This window comes from Leishmania infantum, chromosome 33, assembly GCF_000002875.2.
Source record: "Leishmania infantum JPCM5 genome chromosome 33".
Taxonomy (NCBI): Eukaryota; Euglenozoa; class Kinetoplastea; order Trypanosomatida; family Trypanosomatidae; genus Leishmania; species Leishmania infantum.
Genome location: NC_009417.2, coordinates 932,419 through 949,728, shown reverse-complemented (window position 1 = coordinate 949,728; position 17,310 = coordinate 932,419). Strand labels below are relative to the sequence as shown.

General features: G+C 60.4%; 4 protein-coding genes across 4 annotated transcripts; all 4 read right to left on the bottom strand.

The window, feature by feature from the left end:
• Positions 1 to 770: 770 nt before the first annotated feature.
• Positions 771 to 3,968, bottom strand: LINJ_33_2460 (hypothetical protein, unknown function; the record flags this gene model as incomplete). Its single annotated transcript, XM_003392704.1, has 1 exon — positions 771 to 3,968. One exon carries the CDS (start codon positions 3,966 to 3,968, stop codon positions 771 to 773), a length of 3,198 nt encoding a protein of 1,065 aa, XP_003392752.1.
• Positions 3,969 to 6,413: 2,445 nt separating this feature from the next.
• On the bottom strand, positions 6,414 to 8,771 carry LINJ_33_2450 (putative cell division cycle 45 (CDC45); the record flags this gene model as incomplete). Its single annotated transcript, XM_003392703.1, has 1 exon — positions 6,414 to 8,771. The coding sequence occupies one exon, from the start codon at positions 8,769 to 8,771 to the stop codon at positions 6,414 to 6,416; it is 2,358 nt and encodes a 785-aa protein (XP_003392751.1).
• Positions 8,772 to 10,012: 1,241 nt separating this feature from the next.
• Positions 10,013 to 11,590, bottom strand: LINJ_33_2440 (conserved hypothetical protein; the record flags this gene model as incomplete). The annotated part of the gene is made up of 1 exon (XM_003392702.1): positions 10,013 to 11,590. The coding sequence occupies one exon, from the start codon at positions 11,588 to 11,590 to the stop codon at positions 10,013 to 10,015; it is 1,578 nt and encodes a 525-aa protein (XP_003392750.1).
• Positions 11,591 to 14,161: 2,571 nt separating this feature from the next.
• Positions 14,162 to 15,337, bottom strand: LINJ_33_2430 (putative udp-glc 4'-epimerase; the record flags this gene model as incomplete). The annotated part of the gene is made up of 1 exon (XM_003392701.1): positions 14,162 to 15,337. One exon carries the CDS (start codon positions 15,335 to 15,337, stop codon positions 14,162 to 14,164), a length of 1,176 nt encoding a protein of 391 aa, XP_003392749.1.
• Positions 15,338 to 17,310: the final 1,973 nt, after the last annotated feature.

The window sequence follows — 17,310 nt, the reverse complement described above, 5'->3', positions numbered from 1 at the left end:
GGAGTGGTGCGTAAGAAAAACAGAGCCACGCCCATGCATGCGCGTGGATTTGGGAAGGGGAAGGTATGGGTGGAGGGAAGGCGTGAGTGCCCCGGTTCACATCCGTGTTTCGTGTGTGTGGGTGTGTGGGTGCGGGGAAGGGTGGGGGTTGTTTTGTGGGAGAAAGAGATGAACCAAATGGAAGAAGACGAGTAAGCGAGGATGTACGGTGGTGCGCAAAGGATTTGTGCGAGCGAAGAGATCCGGTCGGCTCGCGTCTGCATCGACTGGGCAACAAGGCTACGGGAAAAGCGAAGCTAGGGGGGCTTTCATGCTCCCTCGTGCATCCACGGGGGGCACCAGAGAGGTGCGAGCGGCGTTGTTGGTCTTCTCTGAGAAAGGAGAAGGCGCAAAGAGATGGGCGGCGCACAACACGCGAAAGGGCACGAGAAAAGAGAGACGGGAGCCGTTCACGGGCATGCTGCAACGGACGAAGCCGAAAAGAGAGGGCGGGCGAGGGCGGGAGTATGCCCGCGCAGCGAAGAAAAACAAAAACAGTGGTAAAGATTGCATTTGGAGAGCAGCGCGTGCACGAAAAGGATGGGAGAACGCCGTGAAAGGAGCGCTGATGAGGCAGGAGGAAGAGGGCTCTCGCTGAGCAGAGGTGGCACACAAGCAAAGATGCAAAACACAGCTGCCGTTGCCGCTGCTCCTCGTTTTTTTTTCCTGTTCACCTCGCCACTCGAAAAAAGTGCGCGCCTGGCCTCACAGGCACACGCGCGCAAGCATGCTCAAGCGGAGAGAAGAGTGCCGCCGTCCGCCTTTAAGCGCATCTTTCCGGACAGCACCTCGGAGAGACGCGATGGCCCGCGGTGTGGCACGAATGGGCTCATCTCATGACTGGCTGATAGCTGCGCGTTTTGTCCCTGCCGTGCTCGCTCTAGTTCGTCGTCTGCGGGATCAGTGCCGATATCAGCAGACGCGGCCCTCAGTGCGGACGCAACGTGGGCGTCTTTCGCATGGCTCATCGTGTCGCACGCAAAAGTCCCTGCCCCCGCCCCGGGACGCCGCAGAAGCGTCAAAGCATCTTCGATTCGCTCCCGCACGCCGTCCACCGCCTCCACGATGGCGTCCTGCCAATCCTGCAGACGCTGCTGTCGCCGTGCCTCGCGTGTCTCCTCTGCGTCTCGGATATTGTCCAGCACCCGCCCCACATTGCGCAGTTCCTGCGTCGCTTCTGCCAAGTGCGCAAAGCCTAGCCGCGCATCCGCAGAGCCGGCCACCGACTTTGCTGCCGAGTCGAGTGGCATGCAAGATGAAGCTGCTCGGCGGAGCTCGGCGGGCTTGGTGACATAGGCAGCGACGTAGGGGGATGGCTGAGAAGTAGGAGAGACGTTCATGCCCGATGGGCAAGCCTGCAGTGGTCCAGTTCCTGACAACCAACGAGACCCATCAGGCGAGTGATGCAAGGGTGACGCTGCAAATGCTGTCATGCCGTCGTGGGAAGGCGCTGATCGCTGGAGAAGATCACGCATCTCCGCGTACACTCTCTGCTGTTGTGCGGTTCGTTTCCTGGTGGCTCCGGAAAAAGCAGTCGATGGCGACGGTGAGGGCGAATCAACGCCAAAAGAAGTGCCGCTTCCCTCGGCAAGCCGCTTCAACGGCACCTCCCGATAAGCCCCATGAGCTCCGCTCAATGAGTTGTGCACAGTGTCCCTTGCGGAGAATGACATCCATTGGGAACGAGGAGGGGCGCAGGTCGTGTAGGCCGTATCTTGGTCCTGTTTGTGGGTGCCCAACAAGGCGTGTGCATCGGAGAAAACTCGCTGGTAGTCCCTCAGGAGTGTGGCGCTGACCTGCTGAACATAAGCCTCCGCGCGCAAGATGGACTTGTGAACAGCGCGCACAAAAGCGAAATCGAGCAGGGGGGGAGAAAGCAGTGCGGTCGCCGCGAAGTGCACATGGTCCGTCTCGCGAGCAGGCAAACTGTTGTTCAAGTGATGCCTACCTTCTTCATGCATGGCGCGCCATCGTCCGCAAAGGACCTGCCCTGCGTCATCTCGCCATACCGTCTCGCTCGCGCAGCCACGAACGTCGGTCGCTGCTGCCTGGAGCCGCTGCGGCTCCTGCTCGAAGATCCGCTGCACATCGGCGACGGCGTCCCGTACCAACCGGCACACAGCCACACGCATGTTCTGCACTGTATTTGTGAGGCTCTCAAGCACGGTTGTCGCGCAGCTGGAGCTGCGCAAAGACTGCACCTCCTTTTGTAGCCGGCAAATGTAGCTGCGCTCGTGGCGGAGTTGTCGCTGTGCCTCAGCAAGAGCCTCGTCATACGCGGCCTTCTCTACTGCTCCCCCATGCTTCAATGCCGCAGCGGCAGCAGCTTCGGGTGCCTTGACGCTGAACGCGTCCACCGCATCCGTGACTACGCCGACAGAAGAGCGGCGTTGCAGGATGGATTGTGTCGTCTGGCATCCTGCAACGTCCCTTCCATGAGTGCGTGAGTCTTCGTCTTGTCGGCCGCGCTCGTGCGACAGCAGCAGCTGCTGAGATTGCTCGAGTCGTGCGCGCAGCTCCTTGACTTCATTGGAAAGAACGTGCTCCGCCTTGGCTGCGCGCGCATCTGCTGCGGCCTCTCGTGCGACTCGCTGGTACCCATCCGACACGCGTGCCAGCACGACTTGCAGCAGCTGTCGATGCTGACGACAGCGCAAGAGCCCGGCGTTTGATAGACGAGCCCGTATGGGAGCGCCGCACGCGTCAGCAGATGGCGGCAAAACGGGTTTAGTGAGCTGGTGCTGTGAAAAGGGAGTTTCGAGCATCGAAGTGCCATTGGAGCCTGAGCGCGACAGCTCAGCCACGTCTTCTCCGCCCGTCGTCGAGGACGCCCGCAGCGGGGAGGAGAAAGCAGCGCTCACGCCAATGTCCTGCATGGATGAAAGCACTGCATTCAGCACCGCAGCCTCGTCAAAAAGAACCGGTGCTGCCGTTGCCTGTGCACCTTTGCTGAAGAATTCTGAAGTAGACAAGCAGTGCACAGCCTTTGCGTCTGCAGTCACATCTCGGCCAAGCGTGTGTCCTACCTGTGCGTCAGCGCCTGCAACCGCTAGCGTGGTCTCCGCGGCGGCAGTTAGCTGAGAGCAGAGTGATTGGAGCGCAAGCTCGGCGGCGGCAGCACGCTCCTCGGTGATCCACAGCTTCCTTTGCAGCTCCGCTAGCTGAGCAGTGACTTCGGCTGCGCGCTCAGGTTTCACGCCAGCTGCTGCTGTTCGAAAAGTCTCGCAATCTGCTGATATTCTTGCCTGCGCGATTATCGCCTCATCTGACTGGCGCTGGCACTCCAACTGCTGCTCCAATGACTTCCGCAGCTCTTCTTGGACCTCCGACAGTTCCCTCCGCAGAGTGACCACCTCCGCAGCCAAGGCGTCAGCATTCGACTGCGCCGACATCTCGGCATTCCGCAGCATCTGCAGCTGCTCCTCGTACACCTGGCTGAGCTGCGCGAGAGCCTGCTCCTTTTCCAGTGCAAGTAGCTTTTTTTCCGATGCGTGGCGCTCCTCAACACGTGCAGACGCTGCCTCACGCTGCTGGTATCGGCGCGCCAGCTCCTCTTGGATTCGCAGAAGCGCCCCCAGCTGTTGCCGCAGCTCCTCATTTTCCATCCAAGCCCCCTCGCGTAGAGCAAGGTGTGAAGTGGTCGCCTCCTCTGCCTGCTGCGGCTGCAGCTGCGGAAACTCCACCGGGGCATTCAGCGTCGCTGTTGACCGGGTCGCCCGATCGGCGCTGCTGGTGGATTTCGTCGCCGGTGACGCGCTACCCGAGGTCGGGCTCGATGCAGTCTTTGCTGGGGAAGGCGGCGCCTTGACCGCGGGACTCCGCAGCAAATCAGACGGCTTCGGCCGGGCCTCTCTCGAAGGGGGCACCGCACACGTCGGAAGAGACTGCGACAGCTGCGATGATACCGCCTCTTCTCTCTCACGCGTCATGCGCGCAGCTGCGGAAGTGTGCGACAAGGCACTGTGGGCAGTCACGCTGATAGTCGGTGGTGCACCCGGGCTGCCCTTCCTGTCATCGGCAGCGGCCAGCGTAGAGGAGAATGCAGCATCGATAGAGTCATCCGCTGGAGCTGGCGAGGCTAGCACTGCAGCTTGACGATGTTGAGAGGGGCCTTGGACATCCCAAGAGCCAAGCGCCGATCGCCCTCCAGCTTCGAGCGTCCTCGGGTCGCTAGCGTGCTCGCCCCACTCAGCCTCGCCCGTGTTCTCCGACAGCATCCACCGCTGAAGCAAGGGTGTCACGGATCGCGCGGAACGGAAGAGAGCTTGTGCTTCATGGGAACAGAAGGGCGGCGGTGGCGGAGATGGCAGCGTGTCGTCCGTCGAGTGATACGGTCGTTTGACCGACGAAAATACACCGCTAATGATGGTGGTAAGCGCGGGTGTCAGAGGTGTGGAGGGAGCCTCCTCCATGTCTCTCTGCAGCGGCGCGGCGGCGTGCGTTGGAAGCGATGCTGACGCTCGTAGCGCACACTCGACAAGAATGAAAATGGTGATGGCGGCAGCGGAACGTGCCGGACATCAGCGCGACACCGCTGCCGGATAGATATGCGACCGCAGGGAGAGAGAAAGGGAAGCGAGTTCGTCGGTGTGCAGAAGTCTGATGTCGTAGCAGGCACAAAACGAAGCGTCAGATGCCGGAAAGACTACGATGTAGGAAAGCAAGCGTACGCACGCGCAAGCTCTGCTTTCGAAACAAGCGGGCGCTCAGTGATGAGGAAGTTTGGAGAAAAAAAAAAGAAATGTGGTAGCTCTATGCTCCCGTCTATGCATAAAAATGTACTTTTATCTCTTCTCTGGTGTGTGGTTGTGGGTGGGCGTGTGTGTGTGAGAGACGCATCACCGATGCGCTGAGGCGAGCGGTCTGCCTAGTGTCTATTGCTGGTGTGCGATCAAGCAGCAGATGAGGTGGCTCAGTCACCATCAGAGGGGCAACCGAAAAAAAAAATTCGCTCAGCGCACAGAGGCGAGAGTGCCACACGCACCCATACACGCACGACAGTGTCCCGAAACCGCACAGCGCGACAGAGGAGCCGACGTTAAAGGCGAGTTGCGCTGGCGGCTATAAGACGAGTGAGGTGATGGTTGCCTTGCTTCACATGCGCGTATTTTCTGCTTCGGTAGACACACACGCGATGCCGAAAAAGAGAAAGTGAGGGATATCACGTCACCTTTATCTGTGTGTGTGTGTTTCGCTTTCCCATAGAGACAAGAATGCGAAGCGGTGGGGGAGAAGAGAGAAAGAGGCCGAATTGTGAGAGATGCAGCCGGCAACGGCACCCTGAGATAAGCACGACAAGTGGAACGGGTCTGTGGAGCACGATGCAATTCGCGCACGTGCACCGCGCACAGCATCAGGCTACCGTAAGAGAGGGCACGTCTCTCTTTGCAAACTTCCCGCCCACACACCCACACACCCGCCCCCGTTTGTAGATGACGGGTAACTCAATGATCCCAACAAAGGACTTCCTTCGGCGCATCGTTGGAAGGCGACAAAAAAAAAGCGGAAGACGAGTCCGCCACTCGCCTCCCGCAGTTAGCGCGTTCCTTGCCCACTGCTTCTTTCCCTCCTTTCCCCGTGCTGGCGGGGTCGCACATATGCACTTGTCTGCGCATGCGCACCGAAACTGCTTTGTGAGGGAGGGGAAGAGGGGTTATATAGCATTATCTACTGCTCAGGATGGAGAGAACAAGAAACAGACACCGCACGTCACAGCAGCATAGCAGCGAGGCAACAGAAGAAGGTGCAGAAACGCAGGCCAAAAAAAGGGGGCACCATCATACATCAAAGAAACCTTGGCAGGGTGAGACCCAGTTGCAGTTGCCCTTCTTCGCTTGCCTCGTTGTCGCTGCTATCGCCTTTTATTGGTTTACTCGCGTTCGTACAGCGCTGTTTCGTGATGCAGCGTGTTTGGACCATTCACGTGCATACCGGTGCCCACAGACACCCGCCGGCTGATGGCCACCCACCCATACACGCGCGCACACACATGCGTGGAAGCGTGGAAAAGCCAGCAATGCAACGCTGCGCCAGAACAACAGAAAGCACATCGCTGTAAAGGAAAAGATAAGGAGATAGGAGCATCTATGAGATGAAAAGAAAACGAGCACCGCGTACACATCAAGCGCATGCCAAGTGAAAGGAGAAATCCGCACGGCCGCCGGCGAATAGAATCATCTACACGAAATTCGCCCTATGCACACTCGAGTTCGTCGACGCGGGGGTGCGAGGAGGAGGGCAGGTGGGGGGGGGGGGAGGCGAACCAGCAGCACTGCCTATTCTTTTCTCTGGCCTTGTCAAAGCCTTTTCCAGTCACGAGGAAAGCGAACCCACGAAACCGCCCCAAGTCCAGTGTCGCGCAGGCTCTTCTTCGACTAGTCCACCACCTCCACGGCCTCCCACTCTACATCGTCGTCATCGTACTCATCGACCGCGGGCGCACGTCTCTTGCGGAACTCGTGCTGCGGTATTGTAGTCTTCAACGACAGGAGCAGCATGCGCTCGGCCAGGTAGGTCGTATTTTCGCGGCCGCGCACCTGCACCGCATTCCGCTCCACAAAGAGCTGGCGCGGCGGCGTGTGGAAGTGCTCATCTTGCATGCACCGCGCAAAGCGGTACATGGGAAGGAGTGGGGTCATGCCAGCCCCCGTGTTACCGCCGTGGGTTAGCACGACGACGTACTCGGCCGTGTCCTCCACCTGTGCACCGCCGCCAATGAAAACGCCACCAGCGGCAGTGGCGGCAGACGCTGAAGGCGCAGCCCCACTGGCCCTACTCCAGTGCACAGCAGGCGCCAACGCATCCTTGCCGGGTCCAGATGGTAAACCGCTTCCGCTGCCGCTGCTCGCCGTGGGCAGGGCCGCTAGGCGTGCCTGCGGCAAGGCGCAGGAGAGGATGAGAGGCCGCAACGCCGTCAAAGCACGCCGGTCACGCCGGCGGCTCATGGAAAGCGTGAAGAAGAGCCGCTCCGCAAGGACGGAGAGTCGCCGCATGGTGCAGAAGCTCTCCAGCGTCGGTGAGGTCTTGGCCGGGTCCGATGGCAGCGCGTAGTGAATCCCCGTGCTGCTCTGCACGTTGCCGGGCTGCATCATGGAGCCCGTCGCGTCGGCCACAGCCTGCTGCAGCGACAGCGCCCCCGCCAGTGCTTCGTGAAACAGCTTTTCGTTCGGGTCTATGTCCAGCACAGCGCTTGCGCGCCAGAACTGGCCCCGCTGAAACTCGACAAGCTTGCGCTGTGCCAACGCCGCCACCTCCTCGGGTGAAAGGCTGGCCTTCCCTGGGGGCCTCTCGATGACGTACACCGACGCTGGCGGCACCGCTGCCATCTCAGCGGTAAAGAGCTTGCACACGTCGAACGTGGACACCTCAGTGCTGTAGCCCACCTTGCGAGAGATGCACCGTATGCGATTCCTGTACGCAATGGAGTTGCCCTGAGAATTCACCCAGTTCTGCAGCTCTGCTTGTACGCGGCATAGCGCTTCGCTGCCCACATCCGTTGGCACCTCGCGCCAGGGTCGCTGTGCCATTGCGATAGACACACCACAGCGACTCGCAAGCAGCTGGCTCAGTCGCGGGCGGCCGTCCTCTACGTGATGCAGGTCGAGCGCGCTCGCCACTTGCGAATCGTACCAGATGGCGTCCCAGAGAGTGGAGTGCCGCAGCAGGTAGAGCTGCTCCTCCTCGCGATTGTTCAGCTGCATGCTATTTGTGGACGCTCGGTGATAGCTGTTGACGGCCTCGTCGGTGCGGTCGCGAAGAATGCCGCGTCGCACGCTTTGCTGAAGCGAGACAGCCTCGTGCAGCGGTGCCATCTCCACCAGGTACGTGGCGTAGTCGACGAGACGGCGCAGATACAAATCGCAGACGCCGACGGCGGCGTGCCAGAGAATCGTGTCGTGGAAGCGGTGCAACATGACTGACAAGTCGTACACCTCCACCGCACTGCTGCGACCGGCGCAAGAGCATGCGTAGTACAGCGCCTCCAAGTGCGCCGATACCTCGCCAGGTGCGCTGCGCCAGTCCACGCGATCCTGGCTCTGCGACGGGGTCGCGTCATCGTCCTCGCCATCAAAGAGGTCGGCATCCTCGTCACCGTCAGAGTCCGCGTTCTCTTCCTCCTCGCTGCTGGTGCTGATGCTGCTCTCATCGCTGTAGACGTCGGCGTTCTGCTCCCCACCGTCCTCGGTGCGCTGGCGTCGCGCGTGGCCCTCATGGCGCTTCATGTCCTGGCGGCGGCGATGCCGCCGCCGCCGCTGCGCCTTCTCGGCGCGCTGCTTTCGAAAGAAGTCATCCACCTCAACCTGTATGCGGTCTCTGCCCCAGATGATGCAGCGTTCGCCGTCCTCGCGGCGAAGATTGCCAAGGTGAAAAGGGCGGTAGGCGTCCAAGACGATGACGATGTGCCGCGTGAAGTCGAAGTAGTCCTCGAGCAAAACGGGTGCACCGAGGCCCACGAGGATGAAGAGGTCGTCGATGCGCAGGCTGCTGTCATCCTCGCGCTCGCTGTCCTGCGCAAAGTTGGTTTGCTCAATAAACCACTTCAGCTCGTCATACGAGCTAGTGGGGTGCAGCTGGAAGGGGAACAGAAACACCTTCATGAGGTAGGTCAAGCTGAGGGAGGCTGCGGCCGCGTCGGCCGTTGGAGCGACAAGGACGTTGATGTTCTTTCGGGTAGACGCGTAGTAGGTGGAGATGCGCTCCCACGGCTCCGGCGCCCCGGAAGCTGTCGCCATGCTTTCTTTGGTTTTTTTCCTGCCCCTCTGCCAAGGCTTCTATTAGCGGCCTCTTTTGTTGGGCTGGACTGCTAAGGTTGGCCGGGGCAAGGAAGCAACGGTATGCACGGCCGAACACCCGTGTAGGGGCAGGGGATGGGTTGAGGTGGGTAAGCGTGTCGCCGTGAAGTGCCCCCCGCGCTGTAACTGAAGGGCAGCCCCCTCACTCGTTGCCTGTTCTATCAGTCTCTATCGTACCCCCAAAATGTGTGTGGATAACGTGGGTTGCGAATCTCAGGTAGCCTTTCTGCCTGTGAGCACACAAGCGTCATCGCCAAGTTGGCCCGGAAAGTGCTTGCGTCTGCAAGCCACTCCCGCGGTCGGAGAAAGTAGGGAGGGCGGCAGAGAACAGTGTATTGGTGTGTACGGGGGTGTGTGGGGTATGCCTACGCGGCAGCATCGGTGATCGAGAGGTCGACTAGCACACAAGGGCCATGCGCGTGTGTCACGATCGCAGGCACAAGGGAAGATGAGCAGTCGGGCTGTGGGCATTCAAAGCAGCGGATATGCAGAGCACAACAGACAGCAACAGCGCGCATGTCGCCCCAACCCCTCCCAGGGACGCCATCTCCTGATAGGACGAGGCAGCGTATCGCCCCGAAAGGTGCACCAAGCGATGAGGGAGCAGTGCTGTGGTGTATGGCGCGGATCGCAAATACAAGATCGGCCTTTTCTCGCCGCCCTCCTCCCCCTTCAAGCAGAGCGAGGCAGAAACAGAGCAGAGCCACCACACAAGCACAAAGTGAAGCCACGCACACACGCAGCCCAAACGGTACTCTCACAAGCCCCGGGTAGCACAGCGCGCGGCTTTGCCTCCTCGCTCCCAACGAGCGCGGAACGAGGCGTGGCAAATGAGAGACGATATTCTGTTTGTTTTTTTCTTCGCAACGCCTTCCCTTGCGTTCCTCATGCGGCAGGCATACCAAACATATGCGGCGAGCAGCCAGAAGACACACGGACGCCCTCCTGCTATAGCAGTGCCGACACTCCGCCCCCCCATCCCTACTCTGTCGCCCATCTATTCGAACGGTGGTGCAAAACGCTCGTGTTTACAACAGCTGCAACCAAAAAGAGATGAACGCCCGCTTGAAAGAGAAGCCTCGACACCTGCGGCAACCAGAAAGAAGATGCTGTGTGCGTCGGGCAGCACAGAGGCGGATCGGGCTTCGAACTATAGCCGCAGCACGGCGCCACATAACCCCTCAGTGACCGTATGGAAAACACAGAAGAATGGTTTCGTGAATGAGGTTGCGGTCCAGCTGCTGCACCGCCTCTGCCAGCCGCTCGCAGTTCTGCGCCACGGCCATCTGTACTACATCATCTGGAAGACAGCTATCCGCTTCCGTAGCGAGTGCTCCCTCGGCCTGCGCTCGCAGCTTCCAGGCTTTGCTCACGACATCGTGTCGGCGAATGTGCCACTGGCGCATGAGCCGAAACAAACGAGGCGGCGTCACCACGTTCAGCAGTGTCTCACCCGTCACGCAAGCCATGCGAAATGTGTTGCACATCGTGTCATCCATTGTCGACCATGCCGATGACGCCGGCCAGTCGCCGGAGTCAGCAGAGATGGGCGGCTGCTCCATAAGTGTCAGAAAGCGTATGATATCCTCCGTGCCCCAATGCAGGGGATCGGTGAGGGGAAGGCGGGAATCACCATGCGGGCTACCGAGAGCCCCCAGCACTTGCCGCACAACGTAGGCAGGGATGCCACCTGCAGCTGCGGACGTAGAAGGCGAAGCCGACTCCGAGGGAGAGCCGCGCATCGAGCACGGTTCTGCTGTAGACATGCTTGTCGCCGTCTTTGGCCTCGTGATCTCCGTTGCCGTCGGCGCTGAGCTGGTGGTGGGGGTCAGGTTCGACGATGAGAGTGCCGGTGTCGCAGCCACGTCACGGGTGTCCGGCTCGAACATGAAAGGCGGCAGCGGCACCCGTTCTGGTACCTCGGCTGCCTCTAGTGTCTCTCGTGCCTCTCGCTCTACGTTGCGCTGAGCCATGCGGTCGAGCCCGTCAAGGCCTTCCACAGACGAGAACGCACTCTCCATCGATGCGGCCGAGTACAGCTCCGCCCGGGCATCTCCTCGGTGCGCCCCTGCCTCTGGCGCGAAGGCGAGGCCCTCATCCGCCTCTGCAAACCCTTCACCGTCACCGACCTCGTGCTCCAGAAAGGCCTCGTAGCTGCTGTAGTTGCGCTCCAGCAGCCGACGCCGCTGCCTCAAGTCTGCCTCGTGCAGCTCCTCTGCTGTGGGGTAGCGCCGTGTCAAAGAACCGGGCGCCGCCGCCGCTACCCCAGCGCCCTGTGACTCACTTTCAGCCGCACCTGACGGCGGCGAGTTCTGCAGTTTCTGCTCTTCTCGCATCTTCTTGATGGACATGCGGCCCACCGTGCTGAAGCGGGCCCACTCCGGGCCGAAGTGTGCCTGGCGCACCTCCAGGCTCTCCGTGGCATTTACAAATGCCTCCTGGTCAACGTCCTTCCAGGCAGCGTAGATGCCGTCGCTCGGGTCCTCCCAGGTGCTGCGCTCACCGAAGGGATCATCTGGAGGCAATGAGCGAGACTTGATGAAGGCGCGGCTGCATCGATGCGCCTGAAAGCGTGAGTCTGCGCCCTCACCACAGCTGTGCACGCCCAGCGCACGATGATGCCGTTGAAGAAACAATGAGTAATGCGTCCCTCGCGCCACGGCTGGAACAGCAACGGCGTTTGAGGTAGCCCGCGCGCATGCACGCGTCGCTTCCGCCGCTCCCCCTGTCGCTAACCGTATCGAAGCAGTCTTGTGCATGGCTGTCTCTAGAGTGATGCACCACGAGAGAAGCAAAGAAAGACCGCCTACACACCTATGCAAAAACGCACACTTCCGCCACGCGTGCCTCCATGCGGGGCGTGTGGTGGAGGATGTTGCACCGCTTTCACTCACTTGTGGCAACAATATCGGAGTACAAGCACGAAAAAAGAAAGGAAAGAGAAGCGTGATTGCGTGAAGGAGACCGTACGCATCGCACGCGTTCGCGTTCTTCTCCAAAGCCGCAGCTGCGGTTTTCCGCCTTCCGCGCGCTGGAGAAATGCGCGGGGACGGAGAGGGCAGCGTGCAGGCGGCAATCCTGCAACGGGCGTCATCGGCGGTATTCAGCACCATGTCGCCGCCTCCTGCTTGTGTCTGTGCCTGAAGACGCAAACAAAACGTAGAGTGGGAATGGCACCAAGCAGCGGTGTGAGAGAAAAGAGTGGGGTGCAGTGCTGACGCGCGATCAGACTCGGAGAACCGAACAGATGAAATCCAAAGACGCAAACAGCAAAGCAAAGAAACGGAAGGGCTCTCACGTGAGCGACCAAAGACGGCGTCTTCGAAGTTCACCGTCGCGATGCGTGCAAGCTCGGCTCCATCAGTGCAAGCGCGACTCGTGCTGTCTCCCCCTCCCCATAATCTTGTGTTTGCCCCGTTTCCTTTCCACCGGTCTTCCCCCTCCGCAAGAGCACGCGGGTCCATCTTCTTCGTCTCGTCTTGCCCACACGCACGAAAAACACGTTGCACGAGAAACTGCGCCAGTCGTACGCCTGAAAGGACGCACAGAAATTTAAATGCCTCTCACTTCTTTTAGTGCATGCTCGTGCGTGTGCATTTGTGTGTGTGTATGGAAAGGGGGAAAGAAGATGGGCACAGAATGGGGCGAGGAAGAAGAGGGGGGTGATGGGCACCACCACCACCACCACACTGCCGCTCCTTTCCAGAGTGCCCCCTCCCACGCACGCCGAGGAAGAAGACCAAGAGCAAATTAAAAAAAAAACACACGAAAAGGCAGGAAGAAAAAAACGGACGCACAACGCGCGACTCGTTCCATTATCCATAGCCCAGGAACAGAAAGAAGGGGGAACAAGAGAGAGAAGCCGAGAGCACTCCGCACATGTGTGCCCGACACCCACAACACGGACGCACATATTCGCGCACGTACACCGAAACTCTCAGCAAGGAGAAAAACAGCGCACGGCAGACAGTGAAAGACGAGTCTATGCAAAACCTGCAAGGGCTGTAGATGGAGGCGGCATTGAATACGGAGAAGAGAAACACAAGAGTGGATGGAAGGTCGAGGGCAACGTCGTGAGAGAGAGGGGTGCGCACGGGAGATGGCTATGCACGATGGGCCACATTTGCGCGGGGTGCCGTGGAAGTACTCGGGCACACGATTTCGCCAAGCCCTCCTCCTCATCCGCCTCTTTGCTTCTTCTACAATTGCCTCTGTCATTGTCAATGAGAAGTGAAAAAAGGCACATCACTAAAACACCGGCGCACCGCCGGCCGGCTTCGATTCACTGAGTTGCGTGCGCACATTCGTGTGGGACCGAGCAGCGTCGTGTCCTTTTTCTGTTCCGTTCCCCTCGTTTTCTCCTCCGCGGATGACGGGGACGACACCCCTCAGTGCGTGGCACCACAAGGGCCAGTGCACCCTCACTCTCTGTGGGGAAGCCATGCAGCCCCCCCCCTCCACAGTATCCCTGTCAAGTGCCGAACGCCGCGCTTCCGGTGGCGACACGGTCAAGCACCCACGGTGTGAGGGGGTCAGAGCGGTGCATCGCCACGGGCATGCCGGCGGTCAGGTCGTGGATCGGCGTTGCGTTGGAGCGACCTGCGGCAGCGAACACGTGTGTACCGCGCATATAGCATGGCAGCGTGAATCGAGCTCATCCCGCCTGGCCCTCACGCTGCCTACAGAGGTGGAGAGAGGGGGGGAGCCCGAGTGCCACCCCGAGGGGGATGCATCGAATGGCGAGCGGCATAGCGGCCGCGGCTGTGAGGCGACCTGAAGAGCGCGTGTGGGTGGGTGTGGTGTGTGAGGCAGGGGCCGTGCTCCGATGAATGCGCCGGCGCATTGCTGTACCGTGCGCGCCTGCGGCTGCGTGGCACCACGCGATGGGGAGGGAGGGGGGCTGTGGCAGGCCGGATAGAGTGATCTTTAACGGATGTTCTACGGTAGAATGGACACTTTGAAAGAAATAAAGGCAAACACATTTTTTCGGCAGCTCTGCAAACTGAGCGGCGGATGCGAATCCGTGGGCACGCAGCGCACCGATGCTGGCACATGCAAGGAAGAACGAATGCGAAGAGACAGCCCGTGAGAGGGCACCAACATAGGCAAAATACACAAACACATCCAAGAGAGAGACAAAGGACCTCCCTGAAATATTCAGGGTGACGTATCTTCGAAAGGGCGGGGGTCAAGACAGCTTCAACGCTGACGAGGCGGAGCGAAGCCATGGGTGGGTGCATGTTAACGTTCGTGCATACGTGTTAGCCCCCCCCCGTTGCATTAGCATGCCGTTGGAGCCCAGCAGGCGTGTGTTCAGCGTTTCGTGCAGCTTAGTGAAGCTCATAGCCGACAGGGTGCTTGCTGTGAAACTTCCACGCGGAGTCGATAATCTTGTCGATCGATTCGTACTCCAGATTCCATCCAAGTGCTGCCGCCGCCTCCTCGCCGGACGCCACGAGCACCGGGGGGTCGCCGTCGCGGCGCTTCTCCTCCCTTTCCGGAATCGGGTGTCCCGTTACGCGCCGCGCCGCCTCGATGACCTCGCGCACTGAGTAGCCCTTCGACGTGCCAAGGTTGAACGTGGAAAAGAATTTGTCCTTGTCGTCGGGGGTCAGCTTAGCCAGGTAGTCCAGCGCCCGTACGTGGGCCGAGGACAGATCCTTCACGTGCACGTAATCACGAATGCACGTGCCGTCCGGAGTTGGGTAGTCGGTGCCGAAGATGGAGATGTAGTCGTTCACCTTTTGGCGGTCCGGATGGTGCACAGCGTTGTAGGCGTTAATCTTGTCCGCCAGCGGCACGCGCAGGATGAGCGGGATAAGATGCGACTCGGGCTCGTGGGTCTCGCCAATGTCGCCCTCGGCGTCGGCGCCGCACGCATTGAAGTAGCGCAGGCACACGCTCTTGATACCGTAGGCGGCAGCGCAGTCCTTCAGCATGTACTCGTCCACCAGCTTGGTCGTGCCATACGGACTCTCCGGCATGCACTTGGCGTTGGACTGGATAGGTTTCATCGGGTCCGGCTCATCGGTCGAGCCAGCCTTCATGCGAGCGTAAGGGTTACCGAAGAGAGCAGCCGTGCTGGAGAGAATGAGCTTGTCGCACTTGTACTTGAGCATGGTCTGCAAGATGCGCAGCATACCAACGACGTTGTTGTCGTAGTACCGAAGCGGGTCGCGCACGCTCTCCGGCACCACAATGTGTGCACACATGTGCACCACAGCATCGATCGGCGCGTGTGTGGTGAAGACGTGCTCGAGAAAGTTGACATCGCGCACGTCGCCCACCTCCAGCTTTGCGAAACGGTAGCCGCTCCTCTTCACCTCCTCTAAGTTTGCGCCAGGGTTTCGTGCAGCATAGTTTTTCTCCGTGTCCACGTGCACATCAGAACCGTGAGTGGCCTCGAGGCTGTCGGCAATGATCACATCATGGGGACTGTAACGCAGCAGCTCGCGTACAAAGTGCGTACCAATATACCCCACACCACCACAGACAAGTACCCTCATTGGTTGCTGTGTGTGTGTGTGTGTGTGTGTGTGTGTAATCCTTGGAACTCTGTGATGCCTTTTGCTTTCAATGGTGTGCTTGCTTGCGCACTCTCTTCTCTCCACTCTCCGGAAAGAAGGCAAAGAGAGACGAGCGGCAGATCCGCACACACCAACGAGTACAACCTCGCGAACAACACCACCAAACAGAGTACAAGCACGACAGTATTATTTTATTCGCCTCATTCGCTGTGACACGCATACTCCAACAGGTGTAGCAGAGTCTCCTCAGAGACTGCCTGAGTACATGTCCGCGGAGCTTGGCCGCCACAGCCCTTGGACGCATCGGTATTTTCTTCATTTCGATTTTGCCTTCACCTTGTCCATTCTACCCTAGAACATCCGTTAAAGATCACTCTATCCGGCCTGCCACAGCCCCCCTCCCTCCCCATCGCGTGGTGCCACGCAGCCGCAGGCGCGCACGGTACAGCAATGCGCCGGCGCATTCATCGGAGCACGGCCCCTGCCTCACACACCACACCCACCCACACGCGCTCTTCAGGTCGCCTCACAGCCGCGGCCGCTATGCCGCTCGCCATTCGATGCATCCCCCTCGGGGTGGCACTCGGGCTCCCCCCTCTCTCCACCTCTGTAGGCAGCGTGAGGGCCAGGCGGGATGAGCTCGATTCACGCTGCCATGCTATATGCGCGGTACACACGTGTTCGCTGCCGCAGGTCGCTCCAACGCAACGCCGATCCACGACCTGACCGCCGGCATGCCCGTGGCGATGCACCGCTCTGACCCCCTCACACCGTGGGTGCTTGACCGTGTCGCCACCGGAAGCGCGGCGTTCGGCACTTGACAGGGATACTGTGGAGGGGGGGGGGGCTGCATGGCTTCCCCACAGAGAGTGAGGGTGCACTGGCCCTTGTGGTGCCACGCACTGAGGGGTGTCGTCCCCGTCATCAGTATACAGCAGCGCTTGAGCGCATGTTGGTGCCTTTCGCACGCCCATTCTACCATGAACAAGCCAACAAGACGTGCGCATTACACAGCCACAGTGCACCTGCGCCTGCTGCGCTGCAGGCTGCCTCCCTCGTCGTCTGCCGTCGAATCGAAGCCGTGCGCCTAGCGGGGCCTCCCTCTCCTTCCTCGTCCCTTCCCTGCATGCGTGCGGCGCGATCGGCTCCACATGGAGACGCGTGTGGGTTGCATGCCCTCATCTAAAGCGAGCGACGTCCAGGGTCGTCGTCTAGAGCCGAGGCAGTAGCGTCTGCCGTGCGGGCAACGGGGGGTGGCCAGGGCGCATGCCGGATGAGCGCAGGGACGAAGTCCGCCAGCCTCAGGGCCAGGCCCCCCCCCGAGGTCCTACGCCCCCCCTGCCTGTGTGCCACGCTTCGTCCCCTCAGTCGCTTCAAGCGGCGGCATCCCATAATATGGTGTGGAGGCTCTGCACGTGGGAGTCTGGAGGACCCGGTGGTGGAGCTCGAGGGTGCCTTCACGATGCCTTTGGCATCTGCGCCTCATCAGCCCGCACCGGTCAGATGCAGGAAATGCTGCATGCTTCGCGCGCATGCACTATGGAGCTGATTCGTGTGCATCGCCCCACGTCTTGCCCGTGGGGCAATCCTGCTCTGCGCCCCTCTTGATGCCTTGCCTGGGTGCGATGCGCCATGCCAGCTCTGCTTGACAGCGCGTGCGCACCGTGCTCGCCTTGTGGCATGGCGGGGTCTGCTTAAGCACGGTGTCGCTGTCGCGGAGTCGTGCCCGCACGCGCAGCGACAGGTGGAGCGATGCCATGAGTCTGTGGCGGCAGGGGCACTCCGCCCTCTCCTCAGCCCGCACGCCCCTGGGCAGGAGTCGGTGTGTCAAGCGGAAGGGGCCCCGCGGAGACGCATGTGCCGGCGCACAAAGAGCCCGCAGCTTATCCTTGTGAAGGGGCATAGGGGGCAGCGATGGTCAGCCGGCGGGGAAAGGCCATGTCGCTCAAGGG